Source organism: Epinephelus moara, chromosome 24 (genome assembly GCF_006386435.1).
Source record: "Epinephelus moara isolate mb chromosome 24, YSFRI_EMoa_1.0, whole genome shotgun sequence".
Classification (NCBI taxonomy): Eukaryota; Metazoa; Chordata; class Actinopteri; order Perciformes; family Serranidae; genus Epinephelus; species Epinephelus moara.
The window spans coordinates 9899630-9926472 of record NC_065529.1 but is presented as its reverse complement, the minus strand read 5'-3'; the positions used below and the strand labels follow the sequence as shown (position 1 = coordinate 9926472).

Sequence of the window (26843 nt, the reverse complement as noted above, 5' to 3'; positions counted from 1 at the left end):
TTATGGCAGTCCTTAACAAATGTAAGCAGGATATGAACAAATGGGCCTCTCTACCATTGTCAGTAGCAGGACGTGTTAACCTTATTAAAATGATAGTATTGCCAAAATTTTTATATCTTTTCCAAAACATCCCAATTTTAATTAAAAAAACTTTCTTTAAAACACTCGATAAAACCATTGTCTCTTTCATGTGGGCGAATAAACCTAGTTGTATTAGCAAGACCCACCTACAAGGATCTAAACGCTCAGGAGGGCTTGCGTTGCCAAATTTTATTTTTTATTATTGGACATGCAACATCCAGAAATTAATTCACTGGCTTGAAGATAAACCAATCACAGATAAAGCAGACTGGGTGCAATTGGAGCTTTCATCAAGCCAACACCACTTAGGCTCAGTGATTTGTGCGGCCTTGCCCCTTGTTAGCAATAATTTGAGTTCAAATACAATCGTTAATCACACCATAAGAATATGGGTTCATTTTAGAAAACATTTTGGGCTACAGGGACCTTCTATCCTCTCACCTGTTAAGTCAAACCACATGTTCACTCCCTCCTGTACTGATCCTGCATTCAGTCTGTGGTTCAACAAAGGAATCAAATCAATGTGTAACTTATATACAGAAGACATATTTATGTCTTTCTCCCAACTATCCCAAACCTACAACTTGCCCAAGAACCATTTCTTCTGTTACTTACAGGTTAGGAGCTTCGTACAAAAGTCATTTAGTTCGTTTCCGGATAAACCCATAAAATCACATATTGAATATATTCTTGAACTGAAATCAGACCGGAGAGGACTGGTAGCCCAGATCTATGATCTTATCCAGAGCATTAACCCACACTCCACTGAAAAGTTAAGGAAGGCCTGGGATTCTGACCTTGGAGTAGTTTTTAAAGACGATCAATGGGACTCCATCTTAAATCTGATAAACACATCATCTACGTCTGCTAAGCACGGTCTAATCCAATTGAAAGTGGTACATGGAGCTCACTTTACTAAGGCCAGGCTGGCAAAGATCTATCCGAATGTTAATCCATTATGCCCCCAGTGTAGAGGACAGCCAGCAGACCTAATACACGTTCTGGTGGTGTCCGAACCTCTCCACCTTTTGGAAAAGTATTTTCAAAGCTTTTAGTGAGATATTTGGAACCNATATCATGTAAACCTATGGGTGGGTGGGTGGGAGGGGATGGGAATGGTGAACTCACTGTGTTAATATATCTGCTGAACAATGCTCTTCTACATTTTGGGGATGAATATGTAAATTGAAGTGATATGCATTTGTTCTGTATTTTTCATCTCTGTGGGATAATAATTGTAAAAAACCAATAAAACATATTTACAAAAAAAAAAAAAAAAGGTTTGCAAGTCATTGCATTCTCTTTTTATTTATGTTTTACATAGCNAAAACCAATAAAACATATTTACAAAAAAAAAAAAAAAAAGGTTTGCAAGTCATTGCATTCTCTTTTTAAAAAAAAAAAAAAAGGTTTGCAAGTCATTGCATTCTCTTTTTATTTATGTTTTACATAGCATCACAACTTTCAGATTTGTACTTTTGACCCAAGCAACATATCTGATTGACCAATATATTAAAAACAGAAGTTTAGGAAGAACGCCAGTATGTCCAGCATCTGACTATAGCTGGGATTTAGGTTGTTGACTTATACTCAAAAAACTTACTTAGTTAGAGCAAATAAATACGTTAGTAATGGGATTTAACATTATAATGTTACAGGTTCCAAGGTTTCAATAAAGTCATAAAATCCAAAATAGCCATAATAGGGAGTGGAAAGCACATGACTATTGTATTTAGAGGTAGTTGAGTTCTAACAGAGGTTAGGTTCGATAAAACAGTGTCTGAACTTTGCAAAACAATTTCTGAGCTCAGCATTATAGAGAAGGGAAGCTGCTTCAGACACTGAACTTGTAATAGTGTGAGCTTATTAACACCCACCAGACCAGTCCACTGTAGAACCAAACAAATACTTAAAAGACCATAAACCTAGCCATGAGTGCTAATAGCGTAAATTCCATCACACTGAGAGCACAGGTGCTGCAATCACTGGTTATTGTAGAAAAATGTAATTAAGGTTGTTCTACATTTTGTTCCTGCACCCTAAAGGAATGAACCAGACCTTAACTTAACATGCCGTGCAGTGGTGTGTAATTAGGTTTTTCTATATATGCTGCACTCTGCTGTTTCCAGGCCTAGACTGTGAATTAAAGAGGCCTCATCCATGATGCAGACTGAATATGTAAACCACATCCTGACCCCCCTTACACTGCAATACACAGCTTGTTAAAGCTTCTTTCTTTACAGTCCTGAAACCCGCCAATGTATAACATAAAATGTAAAGCAAATACATAATGTTCACTGAAACGTAGTGAGAAATACACCAAATACAGCAGAAATTACGGACGTTAAAATGAAGTGATGTCAGTTTTGTAATGTTGTCCATTATCTCAAAACTTTTAAAATGTGATTAATAGCTAATGACTCTCCTTAAAGGGATAGTGCACCTAAAAATGAAAATTCAGCCATTATCTACTCACCCATATGCCGATGGAGGCTCTGGTGAAGTTTTAGAGTCCTCACATCCCTTGCGGAGATCGGTGGGGGCAGCGGCTAGCACACCTAATGGCAGACGGCGCCCCAGACTAATGTCCAAGAACACAAAATTGAATCCACAAAGTATCTCCATACTGCTCATCCGTAGTGATCCAAGTGTGCTGTTGTTTCGAAAAACGTCATATGAACTCTGTTTTTAGCCTCACTGTAGCCTGTAGCTCTGACTGCCCTACCCCACGGAGGAAACTCATTTTGGCCGCTTGTATCCACAATTTCATTATTTCAGTCACTGACAATGAAAGCTTCACTTTCCAGCTCGGCTCCCTTTTCACCACAATGGTCCAGTGCAGCGCATCACTGCAGATGCCACGCCAATCTGCCTATCTTTCTCACACTACTGGCGCGAGACTCGTGAATGTTCAGAGGCGTTCTTGTTCTCGAGTCTCGCAAGTTGCCATGTAAACACAGCACACCTGCAGGCTAACTGACCATGGTGTGAAATTATGCTATAAAAGTGGAGTAAATTACGTCTTTTCAAGTCAATTTTGCATGCTGCGGAAGCCACGGAGCTTGTGGCTCGCTACGTGGTCGGAGAAATGCTGCCGTTGTCTACGGTGGAGTCTAAATAGGTGGAGTAGGACTCGCTGACAGACATATTTCAGACTCAGGACTTGCATTATGCCTGGTACACACTACACGCTGGTACTCACCAATTATCCCCGGCCGTCTTTCACGGCGTGTGTGATGTCATCGGGTTATTCTTGTCCTATTTTTATTACTTTCACAATTATTTGAGTCACTGTGTCTGTTCATGTGCCAGCCGACATGTTGTTGTAGTCACCTAAAAGCGTCAGCAGATGGCAGGAGCTACATTTGAAGCGCCATACGTAAACTATCAAGCTACTGTATCTTCCACAGGAAGTTCTGACAAATGTTTCAGAATAAAAGCCTATTTAGAAAATGGAGGGATTCTCTCAGCCGAGGTTATAAGGGGCTTTTAATTTGAAACAAGTGTTGAGTTTGAAATGACGGTGCGATATGTTAACTTTACAAAGACAACGGAGCGGATAAAAAGTAAATATATAAACACACAGAGGGATTAATAAATAACGGACCGTCTATAATGTAGTTTGTTTCAAATGAAGCTGGGAGCCTCTGCAGTTGTGGTGAGTAAAAGCCCCGCCGCTATTTGTTAATGTTATTACTTTATGTCCGACCGTGAGGATGTACCATTGTTTGCTAGCTTGATGCTAATGACAGTAACGTTAACTCAGCGGGTTGACAAAGTGCCTCTGCTGTTTCACACCATCATTTCCCCCTTTTACTCTGTGTGGTAACATCCCTAGAGGAAATATTAAAAATGCTGGGGTGTTGTTGTCATACAGTTGTCTATGGCAGCAGATCGTTCTGCTGCCAAACCTGCTATTATGCATTGCAGGTGACTTGAAAAAATGTGACTTGACACTTGATGTTCATGATCGTCATTTAATACATCCCATGTGGTGCAAGCCATAATACACAGAATAGAATAAAAATGTTGCCCAGCATGACATAATAATCTCAACTCAATGTCCAATTGACCCTTTGCTAACTCCCTCCCCTCAACTCAGACTGACAAACCATTGCATTGCATCAGCAAGTTCCAACAAGGGTCTGACAACTGCATGGCTGTGCTCCATAGACTCTCATGCAATGTTTCAGATTATCTTCACATTTAGGATGGTTTTGTGGATCATGAGCTACACGTTGCATTGTGCAAGTCATGTAACAATGATACTAATTACTGTAGAGATTAGAAGGAGATATACATTTCTTCCCTGTTCCAAAACCAGATTTAAGCCCTGAAAAGTGTAGCGTTAGCTAGCCAGCAGCCTACTGAATGTTTTTTTTGGTTTTTTTTTAGCCAACTGAATGCTTACAAATGCTACTTTTTCTTTTTAACCTCTCTAACTCCCCTCGGACGCCGGCGTCCGCGCTCCCCTCCTCCTCTGTTAAATGTATCTCACAGGCGCACTACGTCATCAAACCATGTGATGTTTGGTATCACCGGATTCAGTAAGCTCTCGGCTTCCTGAATCTGGCATTGTTTTTCTTTTATTTCTTATGGATTTCGCACCAGAGCAGCCTAAACACATAGAGTCCAAAATCGCGATGAGTGGTGACAAGCCATGTCATGTCGTTTTTCAAGGGGAAAAGTTAAAGGATTACTCGCGATGTCATGCGGAGCGGCAAGTGGGCACATAGCTGTTTTATAAAAGGTAAGAGTCTCACTCCTACCACTATTTTTGGCTGAGATATACCGTCTAGAAAGTGGGATCATAACTTTCACATTTCATATGGCTTTATTTGGTGATGTTTTATGGTGTTTCTGTCATAAACAACATCAGCTATCATAATCACACCTGATTTCAATAAGGTACAATGTTTGAAGCTGGCTGAGTGTTGTTTGATCACTGATAGTACTGTTTTGAAGCGGAGTGAGCGCTCTTGTCATTTGTAGCTCCGCCTGGATCTTTTCATGGAAAAAACACTGTAGAATGGTCATAGAACAATCTTCCTCAAATTTGACACAAATGTTCACTGATAGTGTGCCTACAGCCTCACAGTGTCATTTACCTGCTCAGATGAAACTACAGCAGTTATTCCTCCTGAAAATCATTTTTTATTTTATTTTAGGCAAAATCTTCAACTTTTTACTGATTTTAGAGGCCCATTACTCTGTCTCTGTATCAACTAGAGTGTTTCTGACACTTTCACAAGAAACTTAAGGGAGTTTTCTTTCTGGCAAGACCTCATGCATGCATGTAGTCAGAGTGGTTCAGAGGCTACAGTCATTTTAAATTGGTTATGTCATTTTAGGCGTTTTCGCCACAAAATGGGGGTGGAGTGCAAGAGGAGAATAATACTGAATCTAGACCTTTGGTCTCACTCTAAAGCCATCAAAACCAGCACTTGGTCAGTGACTTCCAGCGTTAGACACTGACTAAGAAAGCTGTCCTTTCACCTTGGCATGATACGCAGCCAGTTGCTGTGTGGTGGATGGGTCCAACAACCACTGACTTGCACCCGGGAGGCTGATGTTCCCTTCCCGTATGATTGTAAACCTGTTCTTTTTTTACTAGACACAACCATGTGCTTTTGTTGCCTAAACCCCAACACATGCCTGTGTTGACAAAATGTAACCACAAGCATTCACAGTGTTATACAGATGTAGAAAGTTTATTTTGAATTAGGCTGTAGGCAAATTGTACATTTCCTGTGAAAACAGAAGTGTATTTTGAAAACAAGCAATGCATGTAACACGCATAAGTTGACACGGTGTCCCAGAACATCAACAGCCAACTCACTCAGGGTACCTTACATGTCATATCTCAGTGTGGACGGTGCGATGAGATCAGAGTGAGAATGTGTTGGCTCAAAAGGAACCATTGAAGGAAAACGATGAACTGTGTTTGGCTTCCCCTGCAGCTTCCCATGGCCGCCTGGTCTGGTGGCTGTTGGTGATCTGTAGCCTATAGTTAGGCTTTAGCTTCTAACTGTCTTCATCTTTTTAACCTGTTGCTGCTGAGTCAGTTTGACATCCTGAATAATTCCTTCAAAAACATATTGTAGACGCCTCTGCCTGCTTCTCTCAGAAATGATTTTTTCGGAATAATTGCTAATATTTCATCAAGGAATGCAATTATTTACAGTGTGGACTCTGTGCAAGCTCCAAGAGCTTTGCAGACCATCACAAAGGGGCAGGCTTAGCAAAGGGTCTATTGGTCTTCATTACAGACAAATGTAAAAATATTTCATCAGAGCGTCATAAAAAGTGAAGTGAGAGAGCGGCCCCTAAAAGGTTTGTTCCCAAATAGATTTGGACTTTGTTTAGCCTTTCTTTGATGTAGTTTGCCTCCACACATGGTGGATGATGATTGGTGTTAGAAAGGTAACCTTCTCATTATAGTGTTAGTTTTCACTGAATGACAATCAGATAACTGTAATGTGATCTCCCTGCACTGATCACCACCATGATCAGCTCAAATGACTACTGAACATTTTGCACAGTGTAATGCTTTTACTGCCGGCTTTTAAGAATATGAGTAAATGTCTGCAATGAAGAGAGGAAAATCCGAGTTTTTTAATAAACCAGAGTCTAAGGAGTCTCTGGCACAAAGGAAGCTAAACCCTAAATTTCTAACACAGATTCTGATCTAGTGCAGCTCAAATGTGAGGATCCCAATTCACAAAAGACCCCTGTAGTTTTACATTGTGTGATCTGCACAAAGAAATACAAAATAAAAAAAATACAGGAAGGGAGGGATATGATGAAATCTGAAGGTGACCTACAGTGTATCAAAACGTAAACTGTTTTCATTGTTCACCTTCATTTATGATAAGAAGCCCTGCAGCTCTCCTGCCGCCTGCCATGTAAATCAAGGTCATTAGATTGTTTTTTTTGCAACTCTATAGCTCCTCCACACTCAAATCTCATTTGGCCATAGCTCACAGGCTTATCCTACTGTGTGGTAATTTCATTTGATACCACCCAAGCTCGGCATAGGGCTCAATTTGACATCGCTGAAGAAGGAGGTTTTTACAAAGCAAGTGTGGGGGGTAGGGAGAACGGGAGATTTCAGTTGAAATGGAGGAGGGGAGAGATTGAAGACTAGTGGTGATACACAGAGGATAGAGATTTAATGAAAGTGTGAGTAGGGGGTGTGAAGTGACTCTTTTAAATGGCAGAGAGCACTGCATTTGGCACTTTTGGGTAAGTTGCAGTGCCACAGCTGGTGGTATATGTAGCTGGTGGCTCTTTCACATTCCCTCTCAATTCCATTATTTCCATTAGTCCCTGGCTTTTACTTTCCTCTTCAAAGCCCTATAACCCGACACTTGGCACATGCCGAAGCGAGAAAAAATGAAACCCAGAAAGTAGCAGGCAACTTACGTGATTTTAGTGGGTGCTGACATTATATTCATTTTCCAAAATAACTCATGCCCTCTCAACTGGCCAACTAGAGAAAGAGGTGGTATGTACAGAATTTATTTGCTGAAAATTCTGAAACTTACATTCCCACCTATTCTTGATGCAGGGTATGTTAGTCAGTTCATCACACAGTTGTCAGTCCTGTCTCGCTACAGCTTTGTGTTGGTCTCTTTTCTCACCATGCAGAACCTTCACCTGTCCATCACAGAGCTACAAGACTGAGGGGCGAGCAGTGTGGTAGAGGAACCCTGTCTCCATACTTTGTCCCCTATTACACATTTATTTTACAACACAATTGCATTTTGGAGGAAGCATATACATTTTTACCAATCTAGGATGTTTTGTTACTGCAGTAAAGTCATAGAGGAGGTTGGGGTAAATGGGTGGGAGCAGAGGCGTACGGTATATAGGATGCGCCCCAGTGCATACTATTATTAAGGCCCTAGTGCCAGATTTTGCATTGAAACAGCTACTGTATATTTTATAGATTTGTCACATGACGAGACTTGACGTGGGACAGCATCAACATACAAACTACAAATAAAACAAGAAATTATTCATCAAGTGTTTTTTTTATTCATCAGTTTATTTATAGTTTCTGTAAAACAAACATTAAATTTTGTTACAGATTTCTACTAACTATTTCACAAAAGCAAAAAAGGGTTAGACGGAGATCAAGGGCATATAAAGCAGATAACAGCATTTGTATTTTAACGTGTGTTCTTCTTTGAATGCAGGTGTATTTCGAGGTGGCAAGGTGAGTCACTCACAAGGGCCCATTCTCTACTCTAGAGAGAGTAGGCCCTCCACCTACTCTCTCTACAGGCACCCCATCCCACGCGCCCCAGTGCAACAGCACAGCCTGCCCTGTCGATATTTACACCCCTGGTTGGGAGTAAAAAACACCAGACTTTGACCCTGGAAACTGGGGTGTTTGCTGTGATGGTGTCGTGTCCAGTGGCAGCTGGTGACACTGAAAATTGGATTGGATTTCTCAAAAGGATTCACTGCAGGCTGTGGATAGGAGTGAACCCTTTATGTGTGTAATGTGTCACTTCAGCCTGTGCAGCAGTCCATTGCCTACACAGCATCCAGTCCTGGGTGAGGGGAGGGCAGCATCATGTTGGGCTGCCACACACCACTGTTGTCCCACCATGGATCCAGCCCCGACAGCTGAGGCAGTAAGGCCCAGCGCTCCACCATAAGAGTGGAGCTCTCCATCCGCTCCCTGGCAGCGTTCTGCCACTGTCATGACCTCCAGTCTGAATCCATTCTTGTCCTTATTTTAACAGTCCTTAAGGGCTGCTACAACAAGCTAATTATTGCATTGACAAATATATATTTTTTTAGTAATGTGTTTAAAAGAAGTTCACAATTTATGCGTTATACTTTATTTTCTATTTTCTGTTGTATGAATCTATCTATTGTTTTACTGCTGATTCTCACTCATGTAAGAACAGACAGTGGAAAATAACTGAAGATCAAATTTGAAAACTATCATTTGTTCAATGCAATATCAATGTTGTATTCTGGTTGTTGATTGTTTGCAAAGGATGTCCTCCAGTGGAGCATCATTTATATGATTTGGCAATCACAGACTAGTATGAAAAAAATTAATTCAAATTAAATTAATAGATAAGATCTCGCCCTTAGGAGGACAGCAGGAGCCCATCTTACTCTGCCCCCCACACCCCACTGTCCCCAACACCTTCTCACACAGACTGCCTTACAGGATGTTGTGATTGCAACAACTGGCAAATCCAGCCAGTCCCTGTGAATTCTGCGCAACCATGCAATTTTGTTCAATCACTGCAATTTTCCTGCAAATTTCACTATTTAAAGCTCATCAATCATTGTAGAGCTACTGGCTTGTTCTCCGTCTCATCTTTGTTAACATATACAAAGTCTGGTTGTTAACATAGCATAACATAGCATATTAATCAGAATTTTAATAATGGATGTTTTTCAAAGAGAGAAAATTATTTTTCAGTGATACTGAGATTTGGTAAATGTTTATTTCAACCAAATATTCTTTTTTTTATATTTTGGTCTCTTGCCTCTCAGAAATAAAGGAGGAGAAACCTCCTCTGTCTCAGCCTCCATAGACCAGCCTCCTCTGGGGCTTGTGTCACACAGACAGTAATAACGAGCAGCGTGAAAAACTTTTCATGTCAGCCTCCCACTGTAGTTGTAATGCCAAGTGGGAGATATCTAGAATTGACAGTGACAACAACATCTCCCACTTGGCAAAAAGAACTAGGTGTCACTAAACCAGTCACACAATGTATTTAGCCTTAAAGTTTAATGAGGAGGAACCCCCTGAGATGCACCATCTCATTTTTAAAGGAGTTCTCAGGCACAAAACATGGAAATTAACAGATATTCAAACTCAAGATAAATACATAAATGATAGTAACAAATAGTACTAAATAATAATAATTTAAATAATCCAAATGACACAAAGCAGTCAGCATAGTGCAGCATAGTAGTGCCATTTGCACAGAACTATAACCCAATATTCAATTCAGTAATTGACTAATTGGCATGTCTGAACCAAAATTCATGTCAAGCTATCAAATAGTTGTCAAGATACTGAACTCAAAACCACACGTCAACCTCATGGTGGCAACTGGGTAAAAGTCAGAGCATCACTAAGTCATTAGGCTTCACCAACTGGGATATGCGTACCAGTCCATGTCTGTACCAAATGTTGCACTAATCCATCCAGTACTTAACAAGATATTGATTTCATTCTAAGCCAAAATGATGAACCAGTGCTAAAAGAATGAATTGAGGTTACCATCATGCAAAAATGCAAGAATGCTCTGAAGTCAGAATGTAAGTTTTTTCCTGTTCTATTCTAAATGGCCTTTTAGATTCTACAGTGCTACTGTGAAGAATTTTAATTCAATTCAATTCAACAGAACTCTATTTATCCCAAATGAAATTCTTGTATCAGAGATTGCTTCAGTTACACTGACACAAATTACAGTACCAAGAATTAATGTTCACAAACCAGTAGCAACCAGAACAACTGGTGGGTTCCTCGGGTCAGGATCACACACTGGGGCCAGTTTTGGGCCAGGAGTATTAAGTATCAGTAAAAATATTCATAATGTAAAAGATATAAAGTGTTAAAGAAGCAAAAAGTACCAGTGCCTAACAGAGTAACAACAGAGGTAAGATAAGTATGAGTTACTAAAGATGAACTAAAATGGTGGAACAAAGTGCTGCACATTATTTTGATTTTGAGAACATGATATTGCACTATACTGACAAGTGATCATGATTTTGAAAAGTAAAATCGCATTCAATGTTGTAAAAATATTGCACAAGAAACTTAAGAGCAGTAATGTACATCATGTAAAAGTTGAAGGTCTGCCATTACGCAGACAGTGCAGACAGTGCTGTTGCACTGGGGCCGTGGGGTGTTGCCTTGAGAATGATTCAGATTGCCACTTCAGAACTACACTTGTGTTTAAAAAAGGACTCACATTGAATTAAAAACAGTGCCATTTTCTATAGGGTATATGCCCTAAAAAAAAATGCAAACCGATCTCTGTTAAGATCTCGTTTTTTTCTTTTTTCTTTTCTTTTCTTCTCATTTCTTTCTCGTTTTTTTTGGTCAAAGTCTATTAGACTATAAGAAATCTATAACAAAATGATATGCTTATTCTACATGAACTAAAACTATCATGAATAAACTATATATATACAACTACTTAATTAAATGAATAATTTCTTAATTTCTTTGGCATTTTTGTCATATACAGGTAGGAAGTGGTAATATATAATATAGTTTCATGTGATAAATAATTTGATAGATTGATTATTTAAAATGTTTCATTTTTCTGTGCCCTCATTTTGGATTTGAGCGGGTACATTTGCTCAGAAGCTGCTCTGTGCTTTGTCTCATAGTGACAAGTCTGTCCATACTTTATCAAAGCTCTGTTTTCACTGTCACAGTCTGGCTCAAAAGCTGTGACAAAAGAAGAAGACCAAATGGCTGCCATGAGCAATGATTTATTAAAAAACATAAGTTAATTATTAATACAATGTGTAATCAGTAGGTCAGTGGTGAGCTGCATGTATGGGTGCGTGGCGCTGTGTATGGATAACAAACTAAAGAAAAAAACAGAAGCTGTCCTCAGGCCGGCTGGGAGGAGGTCTTCCTGTGAGTGAGAGAGACACTGACGAAGGAGGGAGGTATTTATACCAGATCGCACACTGGGCCCAGGTGTGGCTCATCCTCTCAGCTCCTGCAACACAACCAGGAAAGAACCAGCAACAGCCACCAAGAGCATGGGAGAAGGGTCGTCACATCACTGTCTACTTTTCTGTCTTTAGAACACGCCATGTGAATTTCATCTGACTCTCCTATTTCTCTGACTGACTGATGTCTCTTGTCTCATCTCTCTCACATTTCACCCTCGTGTCTTACTCGAGTCTCAATGGTTACTGAATTGCACAGATTTGACTGGCTGAGAAGCATCACATAAGATGATTTAATCCATGCAATTGGTCTGTGAGTTTTCTGGTTACTAAAACAATGCTACAAATGCTGTGCCAGTTAAAAATGCTTTGCTAAAATGTAATCATTCAAAAAAGAGGGATGTATTTTGTTCATTTTACTAACAGGGGGGATGGTGACCCCCTTCGTCCCCTCTAAAATGGCCTACTGTGTATCTGTGTTTTACATAGACGTCGATTCGGCTCTATTTCTACCTCTGCTGCCAGTTTATTGGTGGAACAACAGTGCCAACCCCATTCTGTGGTCATGTGTTTTTTCTACAGAACATGCGGAATAACAGCGCAACATCACTGATTAATCAGGCTGGTTTAAGTTGAATGTTGAAAGTCCTTGTCTTGTCTCATGCTTTAAATCAATCATGCTTTAAAAAAATGTATTTAGTCTTTATTTAACCAGGTTTCTCCCATTGAGATCAAAGATGTCTTTTACAAGGGAGACCTGGTCAAGAACAGCAGCAACACAGAGTTTGAACAACAAATAAAATTTACATAAAATCACATAGATTTGAGTAAAAAATAATCACATAAAACTGTTGCACACAGACGACCTGGACTCAATAGAATTCAGCATGGCTTTAAACTCATTCAAGGTGACCTGAAGCTTATGATCATTCTGCAGATGGTTCTATGCTGTTGGTGCAAAGAACCCACAAGCTTTTTTTTTTTTTTTCCCCAATTCAGTTTTGACTTGGCACAAGAAGATGCAAAAAGTCCAGAACAGAGATAATGATTTCCATATTTTATCTTCAAAAGAGAAGATAAGTAGGTGGGAATTTAACCAACAATAGCCTTGTAAATAAAGACATACCAGTGACTGAGACAATATGTACAGAAAGCAGGCAAATTCACTGTGTATAAAACACAATGGTTAGTAAGTAATCCACAGTTTGTAATGAATCTCAGGGCCCTATGATACATGCTATCCAGCATGTGAAGACAGTGAGCAGGGACATTCATATACAACAAATCACCATAATCAATGACAGGTATTATCACCAATTTCCGTCTGACATGAAAAGAAAAGCAAGATTTGTTTCTGAAGTAAAAGCCAAGAATAAGCTTTAGCTTTTTCATGATATACTGGCTATATGCCTTAAAAGGCAAGTGGTCTTCAGTTAAAAGGTAATTAACAGTAGATGCCAACTCAATTTGTTGACCTCATTTGGTAAGTTTTCTTGGACAACTCAAAATTTACTGGTCTTGACATTGTAAAAATCACAAGTTTGGTATTTTTCTGCATTTAGAACAAGTTGCATCTGACAAGGTTATTCTTGCATTCTATCAAAAGCATACTAAAGATACAAAAAAACTTTAGTAGGAGTGAGTGAACAGCAATAAAGGACAGTATCATCAGCATAGAAATGAAAGGCAGAGTTGATATAAAGCATTAGATGGACTTAAGCTAATGAAGAGCTTTAAATTGCTGAAATAGAACAATAAAAAAATTAATCTTGCTATAGATGCCAGCTACGGATATTGTAGAAAAATAAATAACACATGTTGACAGTGAACTGCATGTTCAGTTAAACATTTTGTCATTGAAGAGTTTACAGATATGGTCCAAATTACAAACACAAAAGCAGTTGTAGGGCTGCGCAATGTGGAGAAAATCCAATATCAAGCTATTTTAACCAAATACATCAATATCGATATTGCAACAGCACTTTAGGTTTGACTATTTTGCTTTCACAAAGTATTTACACAATGAGATTTTTCATGATTATCCATATAATGTGATGTAATGACTAAGTGGGTAAAGGCAAATAACACAAGTTTGGAAAATATATTACTATACTGTAATGCCGCCTTTAAAACCAGGAAAAGAAAACACTTCCAATATTACAACATACAGTACAAAATCTGAGACGATATCTAGTCCCACATCACAATATTGATCAACTTATCCTCCATAGAAATTACGTTCCATCCCTAACCTAAACTTATGTAATTAACGTAAAGTTACAGAGGTTAGGTTCAGGCAATAAAAGTTACTGTGGCTAGGGGTTAAGATGGTGAGGACATACATGGTTTTGAACACCCATCTCCATAGGAAAGCCCTGTGTTTTGTGACCTATCCACCACCCCAACCTGCCTCCTTACAAGACCACTCAGGACCACTTCCTTCTTTACTCCCTTCAGCACATTGGTCACATCAATGCAGCCTTCCAAAATATGTGGGTTATGTATGAATTACTGGCTCATTATTACGTGGGATATGTACAAATTTGGGTGCATTACTTTTCATAGGAAAGTGTATGAACAGTTTATGTGAACAGTCTGTCTTGATATAATATCAATATATTGCTCAGCCTTAAATAGTTGTATAATTATGTATCTGTTTGTCTTTTTTAATGAGGCCATGTAAAGAGGAGCTATAGGAAATTGGGAAAAAGAAGTAAAAACAAATATTAGGAGATGGGGGAAGGCAGTTGTTAAAGACAGAGGGGGAAGGGAGAACAAGGCAGAAGAGCCTGGGACACAACAAACTGTCCTCCCAACATTTCCTCTTACAGACTATTGTTTCCCTTTGAAATGCAAAAATTGTTGTAGAGTGTATGAAAAGCCTCAGCAACTGGGGAAGTTTTTTGTGCCAACTGTTTAAAGTGTTGTAGACACTGAAGACTTTGCTGTTGAAGTCTGACAGTCTTATTTTTTTAGCTTTGCTTTCAGGGGCTAACAGGGGAGCAGCTGGTCCACAGGGCTTCGGCACAAAAACTACAATATAGAGGCTTTGTCAGTCATCTACTTTAAGCCTGCCTGCTCTCTGGAGAGCTGAACACTACTGAGATGTACAGTGCATCTTTATAGTAAAGTTGGAGCAGCGGGCTCAGTTCAGTACTCTGTGCTTTTCCTCCTCTGAGTCAATAAAGAATTTCTTTTACAACCTCGTTATAGACTCCCATGCTCCATTTACTTTAGGCAGCCATGGAACTCCTGTAGGAGTTAGCATGTCAGGTTAAATATGTGGCTCTGTAACTGAAGTGGAGAGAGAGAGATCCGAGAACAGGTGAAAAGATTGTGGCAGGTTTCTGCAGAGCTCAGTGTCATCCTCTGTCTTCTCTGCAGACTTGAGAAAGATGCTGACAGCAAATGAGCAGAGCAGAGGGGGAGACAGAGAGAGATCCAGAGAGACGTGAGGAGCTGAAGAATACATGATGTCTGTGTAATGTTATCCGACACACGGGTGGATTTCCTTTGTCAAACATGAACAGAGTCCTTTCAAAGAAGCCCCTGGTGACGGCACTTAAGAGGAAGTCCTTGGGGACACAGTAGCCTTAAAAAAGAAAAAGAAACACATTCCTGCCAGAGAGGAAGTGACTTCAATCTGCAACTTGATCACAGAGTTCATTATACAGTATAACAATGCTGCTCCAGATCCATACATTTATTTTTCATCACTTATCTCTCCTATGCAGGCCATATCTAATTATTTAATTGGCATACATGATTTTTATCTTTAGTTTTCCCAGGAGAGCTGTCCATTATCTCTGTGTTGCTTGTTAAATTAAATACACAGAGATAATTTTCCTTGTATTTCTTTTCAGACAACACCCCACCCAACCCATCCTTCCACCTTCCACCACATTTTTTTCCTCAGAACCTAGTAACTACCAGAAACATGGGACGCACTATGTTCGTTTCCAAATTTATGTGAATCCACAGATACTTTGATAGCTCCACCATGCACCCTTTCTGCTAATGGGGATAGTAACTGCAAAGAACTCATATTGGTACCTTTTGGTAACCCAGGATAGCTACCTACTGAGGAAAACAAAAGCATTATACTTTTCCTGTGTTAGGTGCACAATGGCTGATGCACATTCTTTGTGCTGTATATCAAGCCTTCATTTTATGGTGGATCTTCCTATAGACAACATAGGCAGCCACCTAGGGTGCCACCTCATTTTCTGTAACCCTTTAAACAGTTAGGGGTTGCGGGTGGGCCTGGAGCCTAACCCAGCTGACATTGAGACATTGACACAATAATTATCATTATTATTATTATTATTATTATTATTATTATTAGCTAAGTTGTTTATTTGCATTGATATCTCATCAGATGTAGTAATAAATACAAAAGATAATAATAACATTAATAAAACAACAACAACAATAATGATAATAACAATGATAATGATAAATAGATATAATAAATATCAATAAAAAAAACCCATGCTGACACTGGGAGAACATGTATACTCTGCACAGAAGGGTTCCTCCACCCTGGGGTTCAAACCCCCACCCTGGTTTTGAACCAGGAACCCTCTTGCTGTGAGGTAACAATGCTAACCACTGTACCACCGCACCACCCCCAAAATCCCTATTTTCTAATGTATCTAGGCTAAATTGAAGAAGATATACTTTATTAATACTCCAGGGTAAATTCAGTTTTTTCACTCTACTGTCATGTACTCACAGGCCCCAAAATACACAGACATGCACAATTGTCACACTTTCCTTTTTTTTTTTTTTTTTTTTTTTGTTAATTCCAAAATATGACCTTTATTTTTCAAATTACATATTGTATCTCCCTCATTTAGGGTATAAATTCAACATTTCCCCCCTCATTTAATATGTCATGTGCCAACTTTTAAAACATTTTGCAACCAGTTAATTAGCTACTTTCTTTCATGTTTCACATGCAAAATTTTCAAAATGTGAAAAAAACAAAACAAAGCAGAACAATAGTTTTACATTTAGTATGTTTTGAGCCTCCAAACAAATCTAGTCTTTGAATAGACAACAACCTATTAACATTTATTAACAAAATATCTTACTCCTATGTTTTTACCATCATCTTCATTGTGATGTCCCAACATTATCCTATCATGGATAGTTGTGGTTGGTGGAGTCGAGAACTTGTCTGGTGCAGGGAAGCAGATTGGTGTAGCAGTAGGTGCTCTATTCCTCTGTGTAAATTTATACTAACTCCGGTGTGTGTGTGTGTGTGTGTGTGTGTGTGTGTGTGTGTGTGTGTAAGAGAGAGGGAGTGAGAGAAATAAAGGAATGGTTCCTTTTCTCCTCTCACTCACTAAGACACTTCACCAGACAACACACCAGGTGTTATTGTAGACAGACATATACAATACAGTATGTACAGTGAAACCACTGCATCTTCTACAGAACAATGTTCAGTACTTCTGTCTTCAACATATAAATCTTTCCTCATTCACTCTGGTTTGCTCCCTCCTCACAAGAGCTACCATTCAAATTGAACTCCTGCTGTTCCCAATGCTTGTCTTCCTCACTAGTTCCCTCCTCTGAACTGAACTGAACTATTGGGTGGCAATACAATGAGAATAAAAAAAATAGTAATCAATGTTTCACACCTTTATATTATTGATTACTGTAGAGAATAGGCCCCAAAACATAACCATAGGTTTGTTGTTTTTATACCCTTATCTGTGCAATTCAACACCTGATTATCAAAGTTGTAAAAATGTAATTCATTACTTTTCAACAAGAACATACAAAATATGTCATTCATAAAATATGTATCATTTTGGATTTTGATACAAATGATCAGTTTATTTTTGAATGATGGCATGAAGCCACATGACCTGAGTAGCTGACCCATCCCCACCTTCAGTGTTTCTCATGATATAAAGTGCACCCACTTAGTGACTCTCCCCCACAACCTTTCAAATGACGAACCCATTTAAGGGTTAAGAAAAAACTTGTCCCTTTCCACTTTCAGAATCCTGTCTCTCTGTTGTTCTTACCAGAATGTCTCTTGCATTGTGTTGTTAGTGGATAGCAGTATGTATTCCAAAGGAAAACACCTAAAGTCTACTGTCTTTTCGTTAAATTACAGGTACAATGTGGATACCAGGAGCTCCAACCTCTCGAAACATGTAAGCAGCCTTTGAGAAATCCTATTAATTTGTTCCACAAGATAAAGACCAAACTGGTCTGAAGGTCTGAAACTGGCAAGAGGTGGAAAAAATATATGAAATAAGAAAATTCATCACTAACTAATATTGTTCACTAAATAATTAATTAAAAAGAAATAAAGCTCTGCAGGTTTCCAAACTTAGGGTCCAATTGATTGGTTAAAAAGTTGATTCAGCTGATAAAGTGTATTGTAACTTAATTATTGTTGCTTATTTTACTCTTCTACTGATCTCTGACTTACTAGTTTCATTTAAAAATGTATTATATTTTGGTCTTAGCACATGGTCAGTAATGCACTGTTTTCCTTGCCCACCAAACATCTCCTATTTTCCTCACTACAGGAAACTTTCCAGTGTTCCTAATGTTTCTATGATAATGAGGTGTGCGTGTTCATGTATGTCAAGGGCAGGGATTGGTTTAGGATCAGTGGTAGTTGGCTTACCTAAAATCAGTGGTAGCTAAATTCACTAAGCATCAGCCTATTCAGCTACAGCTAATTTTGTCATTCAAATTAAACACCAGTGCAGGTAATGCTCATCAGACATATACTTTGTACTGTCATTGTGACACTGCATAAACTCATGTAGATACTGTTTTTGGCTGCTAATAAAGTTGTACATGGACACTCCCATGCCATTGCCATAAGTGTTTAAAAAACTGGAAATACCAATCAAAAGGTCTGTTCTTTAGATATCTTCAGAACACCTGGAGAGAGTTTCTTCAAATTTGGCACAAATGCTCACTAGAATTCAACAATGAACCGTGTAAACTGTGGTGGACAAAGGTCACTGTGAACTTGCGTCTGTCTCATTTAGTAAACTTGATATTTCAAGAAGGCCTTGAGGGTGTTTCTCAAATATGACACAATTATTGGTCTCAGCGATGAACTGATTAGAAGTTGGAGGTTGGAGTTCAAATGTCAAGGTCACTGTGAACTAACAAAACATGTTTTTGCCATAGTTCAGGAATTCATTCGCTAAAGGTCAAAGGTCGACTTCACTGTGACATCATAGTGTTCTGCAAAAACCCTTTTCTGGCCATAATTTAACATCATAGATCAGGAACAAAGGTTGAGACATTTGGTCAGATACTGAATATGTGACGCTCATCTTGGGTGACCATCTTGAAACTGTGCTGATTGTATAGATCCTCTGTGCTGCCGGGGGGAAGATGTGTGTAAAGCATCCATGTTTTCACAGACATGGATGTAAACTTTAAGTGCAACTTGACTGGTTCACTGAGGCATACAACCACAAAGGGATAATTCTAGTTTAACTTGTCAACTGATTGGAGGTAAAGGATATAAAATGTAAAGGTTTTCTCTTTTTTCCTTTCTTTTCTTCTTTTTATTTTTTACCTTTGTCAGTACCTTTGTTTGAGAATTTCTTTGAGATGTTTTCATTGTGTCTTTTCAGCTTTTGCTCTAACTTGTGTCTGCCTTTCCTTACTGCTGTGCCACCTGGATGAGCAGAAGGTAGGCTGACATCATGTGTTACACCTTTATTTCATTTCTCCTTATCTGCTAGTCACTTCCTGAGCTGAGCTGAGCTCTTAGCATTATGTTAAACATACAGCTGGATGATGACCTTTCATCATGTTTCTGTGACTGCTTAACTGGTTTATATCAAAATGAAGGGAGTCACGCTGTTCCACAGATAGTACACCATCTGCGCTGTAGATCTGCTCATCACTGAGACTACGACGGGAATCTCAAAATCCCCCAACAGAATGTTGCATCTCTTTTCTTTCTTTCTTTCTTTCTTTCTTTCTTTCTTTCTTTCTTTCTTTCTTTCTTTCTTGTCTAAATTCAACTCATGGGTGTTGTAGAAGTGTGAGTGAGTCACTGTGGGACAAAGTGAGTGAGTGGATAAATAAGGGAGTAACTGAGTGAGTAAATGTGTGTATGGGTGTGTGAGTCATTAAGTTTTCTTTACATTTGACTGAGGTGGAAAAGCTGGTGCACTAATAAAAACATAATGCGACAGAGTACAATGGAAAAAGGCTTAGCCAATAAATCCTGCCGTACATGAAGCACATGACCTAAACGTCCACTGAATTCTCAGCCTCAGCGGACAGTCTGAAGCAGATAACATTACATCTGTGTGGAGTCATGTTTTCCACATGGTTTTCCACCCTTTCAGGTTTGACTTAAAGCAACACTTACCTTACTTGCAGTTCACACAGCAAAATTGAACATCCTCAACTCCCGCCTCCCTCCAAAGTCCCATCCCCCTCCTCCTGCAACTCCACCTCCCTCCAAAGGCCTACTCCCCCCTCCTCCATTATGTCCTCATTACGTCTGTGATAGACGTAGGCGTTGGCAAGGTAACATTAGAATCACGGAAGAAGAGAGTGAGTATAACGTTACAACCAAGACAGTCAAACGCAACCCCGGAGTTTTAAAACTCAACTGGAGTCAGTGATGACCGATGAGTTTTAGAATAAGGTTACAGTGCTAACATTAGATAGTAGCATTAACGTTACTAGTAAGTGGAAACGCATAAGGAAGATAACGTTAATATTTCAGAGGCTACGCTACAGTAGGCTAACAGCCATTAGCAACTGGATGCTGTGTTGTCATATATAACGTTATGAACTGAACTAAACTTCTTTAGGCTGCTGCACAATAAACAAAATGACATTTCGCATACCCCAAGCAAAAAGAAACAAAACATTTAAAAACAATTTGTGCAACATATAAGAAAGAACATATAGTGCAATAGTAAGATGAAAAGGGTCAACATTTCACAGTCAAAAACTCCACATCCTGAGAGCAGAACTGGGAGATCCTCTTCACATCACAGCACCATGAATTTTTTGTGTATATTGCTAGACTGCCACCACGGAGCTTGCCAGACGATGCAACCTCCCTGTCTGCTCTATGTAGTGTTAGCCCCGTTAGCTCAACACTGGAGTCTGGGGTCTGCCCATTGGTCCGACAGCCCATTGGTCCGACATCCCATTGTTCTGACCATATTATACCCATTGTTCCGAAGTCCCGTTGTTCCGAAATCATCATGATGCCCTGTGGTTAAGGTCTGGTTAGGAAAAACCACTTGGTTAGGGTTAGGAAAAGATCATGGTGTGGGTTAAAATGAAAAAGAAAGTGACAAACACATAAGCCGTGAGCCTGCTCCGCCTCAAGCCTTTCCCAGCTGACCCAGAGCCGGTCGCGGCGCACCATCAAGGCAGAAATATGCCCGCCGGAAGCCGTTCAGCACCGCGGAAAGCTCCCCACACAACCCGGACCCCAGAGTTAATAACAGGAGGTTATGGTGTTTCATTCTCTCCTCTCTATGACACTTGTATCTCGACCAGTAGCTTACTTTTGTTGCGTTGCTGATCCTCTATGGTACACAAATACAGTATAGCCTAGTATAATCACATATCGGAACAACGGGACGTCGGACTAATGAGAGGTCGGAACAATGAGAGGTCGGAACAATGCTACGGCACCGCAGTCTGATATGTTACCATTCATCCATGTCTCAGTGAACACAAGGACGCAGCAATCCAGCAACGACACAGCGCTGCTGGCGTCTCCCCGTCGGGACAACTCCAGGCGAAACCACGGTCATCTCAGGGCTAGCTTGACGTAGCAGGCCAGGTTTGCTACACATCCTGAGCTCTCTCGGTTGCAGCGTTAGATCTCTGCAGCAGTTTCTAATGTCTGTTAGAAACTCGTGACTGTATTGCACTGAAGAATTTACTTCTTGTTGTACCGTGTTTACTTCACCGGTGTACGCAGAGTCTGTCCATGTTGATTCAGACTTAGAGGCAAACTAAAAATACCTGTCCAGCAGCAACTCTGCAACCATCTCGTCCCTTTTTAGCTCAGGATGAAGCTGCATCAGCCTTCGCCATCGCTCGAAAGCAGAGCTGATGTTGACCCAAGTTTTGGCTCTTGCAGCATTCTTCTTGCAGTTCTCTCTTAGTGTTAGCTTTTTCTGCTATATTCTTTCTTTTGCCAACTGATTTCCTTGTTGGAGCGGCTGGAGGTGGAGGCAGTGGTCCGCATTTGTCTGCCATTGTTACGGAGAAAAGTTTATATCCACAAGCATCCCCGTTACTAGCTTATATCCACAAGCGTCTCTGTTACTAGTGTATTTGTTGTCTCACAGACTCGGGGGCATTCGCTCCAAATGCAATGATTGGTCGGAGTTTTTTTAGAACCATATGAGAATGGTATAATTATGAGTTTTTATTTCTGGTGTAATTCACTTACATTTTAGTGTGCCATCAGCTTATTAATAGCATTTTAACCTTAACAAAGAAAAGTGTAAAATTTCCAGAAAGGTAAGTTTTGCTTTAAGCTACTTTAATTACGGCATCTCATGTGGCACCCACTGTTTATCTTGACGTGCACAGCTTGTCATATTCACATAACATCAGAGCTGATGGAAACATGATTAATAATTTGCTATTTTTGCTGATTTTCAGATTCACTGCTCTCTCCATCTAAACTTCCCACAGAGTTGAGGGGACGGTGGAGAGGTTTGCTCCCTCTGCCTTCAGCTTTCCATATAGACTGTAGAGCTTAGATTCTCTGCCCGAGCCCGGCCCGACCCGGCCCGCAGGCCCAAGCCGGGTCGGGCCAGGACCCCCCATCCCTCTGACGGGCGTGACAAGGACAAGGAGCGTTAATTATAACAGCCAACTTATTGAAAAAATGTCGGGTTTAAATTGGGCTCGGGCCTATAATTACAATTAATTGGACGGGCCGGGCCAGTCCCGGACATAACGTGCACGGGCTTGGGCCGGGTCGGGCTGACTTTTTTGGGCCCGATCTAAGCTCTAATAGACTGATGGAAGGGCAGAGAGGTCCCAGAACAGAGCCATAATGCCAAATATCAAGTTTTCTTTGACTAAAGTGGTCATGACTGAACTATCTTAAATGACAAAGAAAAGCAGAAAATTCTCACATTTACAGGCTGGAACCAGTGAATGTTTCACATTTTTGCTTGAAAAATGACTGAAACTATTAATTGATAAAAACAAAAAAAAAAGAGGTGGCGACACGCACATCCCAAAGAAAATTTCAGTTGGGTGCTGGATCAAAAAACTCAAGTGAAGACGAAAAAGAAAAAGATGATCCGCACACCAAATAGAGCTCCCATTACTTTATAATTTTATTTTGTCATTCGTGACGTTTCGAACACGCAGGCTCTTTCTCAGACTTGTTAACAGAGTACATGTGGAAACGCCATTTTAAATACCCACAGTCCCTGCAATCAATCAGTGCAATGCATTACAGCTGTACACAGAGTAGAAAACATTAGAAAAAAATATATATAGAAAAAAATGGGTCGAACTAACATCTTTATAAAGAGTGACCTTCCATATATACATTCACAAAAAAGGACATATATGGAAAAAACGTTCCCCCCACATATAAACGACAACTCTCATCACATAATACTAGTATGTATAAAAAGCATTATGGCACAAAATAATCCATAGGTTACCTATGCAGGTTATCACACAAAAAATAAGTTATACATAATATTTACAAATTTTACACATTTACATAAACCTCTAATAGTTTGTACTCCCTAAGAGGGACTCAGGCAAGAAGCCGTCATATAGTACAATCTAAAAGGGCGTTTCTTGTTAGGCACAAATATATTCATAGTGAATAGAACCACCCAATGAAGCACCCAAACTGTCAAAGAGAACAAAGTGGAAGGATCACAGAAGCGGTCTGATATCAAATTCTTCATTGAGCCCCTTAGGAGCTAGAGTGCCCAATGTATGTATCCAAAATAACTCCCTTTTGAGTGACATGGTGTTTATGTCGCCCCCTCTACGTGGCTGTTTTACTACTTCTATTCCTATGTATCTAAGAGTAGAAATATTGTGTTTTGCTGCAGAAAACTGCAAGGCCACGGGATCCGCCCTCACCAACAAAATACGTAGATTAGGAGGTCTTTTGTGAACCACATGAGGGGGATTGGAAAAACAATTCTTCAAAACAGGGTCCGTTTCCACAATATATCAGTGTTTTTTGATAATTTTTTCAATGTCACTGGATACTGGTGAATATTGAATTGCACATATAGTCACATTGTCTGTTCTTTTAGGTCTGGTGGTGTGAAGACATTCAGTTTGTGACATATTAGAGAAACGAGAAGAAGCGTTGTGGATCCAGTTCTCCTTGTAGCCTCTTTGTCTGAATCGTTTTTCAAGTTCTTTTGTGTGTGTTTGAAAATCCTCATCGGAACTGCAGATCCGTCTGATGCGACTGAATTGAGACAGTGGAATGTTCTTTTTAAGGAAAGTAGGGTGATAAGAATCCCTGTGTAATAAAGAGTTTGTGTCAGTGGGTTTTCGATAGAGGTCCGTTTTGAGACTGTTATTTTCCTTGAGAATCAAAAAGTCTAAAAAGTTCATCTTGTTGTTGTCAGAAGACAGTGTGAATTGAAGATGTTCATTTTTAGAATTAATGACGTTATGAAACTCCTGTAGCATCATCTCTGGGCCTGTCCATATAAAAAATACATTGTCCAAATACCTCTTCCAATGTGAGATGTATTTGAGGTAGGGCTTCTGCTGTGGATTGAGGATCAGTTCTTTTTCAAAGAAGCCCACATACAAGGAGGCGAAGCTAGGAGACATCTTGGACCCCATTGCAACTCCCGAGACCTGGAGGAAAAAATTACCATTTATTTATTACCATAAAGAAAATAGTTAGCGGTAAGTATTTCCTGAATAAGGTCCAGTATACATTGCGTTGTGGGAGTGCATTCACATCTGTTGTCCAGAAACAACTTAGTAGCCAGGAGACCCCCATCAAATGGCACATTGGTGTAAAGGGATTCAATGTCCATGGTGACCAATATATGTGAATCTTCCACTCTTTGTATAGATTTAATTATGTTAATGAAATCCATCGAATCCTTTGTATATTAAGGTAGTGTTAGGACCAGAGGTTGTAGAAAATGATCCACAAAAGCTGATATTTTTTCTGTTAATGATCCAATAGCTATAGATCCAAAGAGACAGCTATCAAATGTTAACTTTTACAGGAAGTTGGACTACAGTCCTATAATTGATATGAAAAAACGTCCACAACAAACTGATTGCTCTATTGGATCAAGGTGATATCTCCACAGTGGAACATGCATTCATGACTGTTCAATCTCCTATTACACCTGTTTTTTTTTTTTGTTTTTTTTTTTTTTACAAATTACCAGAAATCCATAAAACATATTCAGACACCCCCCCAGGTAGACCCATAATTGTGTAGCAGAGAGAGAAAATGGACTCTATAATGTGGTTATAGTGTTTTTTTGTTTTTTTTTTTATTAAGGGGCTTCTTTTGATGGACTGTAATATTCATCCAATGAGCGCTGAGTGAGGCTCTCGTGTCATCCAATCAGAGCGCTGTATTCAGCAAGAGCACCAGTTTGTTTTCCGACGAGAGAGGAAAGAGAGCATCAGAGCACGATAGAGGAGAAAATAAATAGATACCGGCCGTATTCCCACACCAGTCTAGTTGCAAAACCGTGGTAATCGTTGCAGAAAGGGAAGAATTATTCTGCAGGTTGTATGCGGACGCTTTATTAAAGTTTGAACTGTTTGAGCATCAAAGAGGCTGCCGCCGTCATGCCGTGCTAACGTTAGCCTGGTTGCTACGTCGTGCTAGAGGCCATGAGTGTATGCAGAGACGGAGCTGGAGAGAGAGAGAGAGAGAGAGAGAGAGAGAGAGAGAGAGAGGAATTAACTCGGTCGAGAGAGAATTCAACTTCTTCGCCTGTCAACACTGGGTGAGTGCGAACTGCCTGGAGTGTGGTGGTGACATCCGCATTTGAGTGGTGGCGCTGGTTTACTGGGTCGAGTTGCTTCGCCTGTCAAAACCGCGGCAAGGCAGCGCTGTGTGTGGAGGGAGGACATCACAAGGAGGTCTGTTGATCAAGGGACGTGAGGACAGTGCGGTGCATCCAGGCACACAGGTGTTGTCGTCCGGCGGTTCTTCTGAGAACGGTGATTATCCTTGCCAACCAGTGACACCTCTTCATCGTCAGGTCCCTGATGAAAGTGATGTACAAGAAATAACGGTACAAATATTTTCTTGTTTTCTATTTGCCGAAACTGAGTTATTTTCTGTTTTCTATTAAAAGAGACTAAACAATTTTCTGTTTTTTTAATATATATATCTGAGAAGACTGAGATGTTTCTTTTGTAAGAACAAATTGACACCCGTGCCCAGGCGCGCCGGATTCATTTCAGAAGTGGGGGGGCCAAAAAGTGCTGTGCATCTGGGGCTTGTCACCGTGTGGGCGTGGCTACCTGTGTAATGTCCAGTTAATAATAGGGACTAGTTAAAGTGATCAGGGATTGAAGTACAGCCTGAGTTGAGTGTGAGCTTGCGCAACAGCGGCAACAGTGTGTTTTAGTGAAAGCAGCAGTATCTTGCAGCAAGTTACACGCTCGTCCTCTCTCATTAAAAAGATGGTGAAGAAAGACAAAGAGTCAGATAATGTATTTAATCACGGACTTTATCTTGGGAGGAAAAAAGCAAACAGTTTATTTCTTAACAGTGTTTGCATGAAACCTGAACACTTTGAACCCTTTATGGATAGGGCTGTACCCAAATATTTGGATATTTGAATATTCGTTCCTATGGGTAGGTATTCGTTATGAAAATTTGGTATTCGATATTTTTAAAAAAATTTTTTTTTAATTACATATTTTTATATAGGCCTAGCTGTTTTTTCGTTATCTTTTGAATTTAATATGAATTATGGAACCGTTTTTGTCAACGTTTGTTTCCCCCATTTTGTACAATAAATTATTGTTTAAAGTTTCAACAAGTTTCTTTTGGAGTGCGTGACACAAGTGTGTTTTGAAAACGGCCGCGGACTGTCACCTGC

The 26843-nt window shown here is 39.8% G+C and overlaps 1 protein-coding gene across 1 annotated transcript in view; it reads left to right on the top strand.

Moving 5' to 3' along the window:
- Positions 1–26843, top strand: part of LOC126385360 (copine-9-like) — a 329179-nt gene that overhangs the window by 115420 nt on the left and 186916 nt on the right. Inside the window, exon 5 of the mRNA XM_050036928.1 lies at positions 17891–17930. Within this exon, the coding sequence (XP_049892885.1) occupies positions 17891–17930 (40 nt within the window). The remainder of the gene's footprint in view (positions 1–17890; positions 17931–26843) is intronic.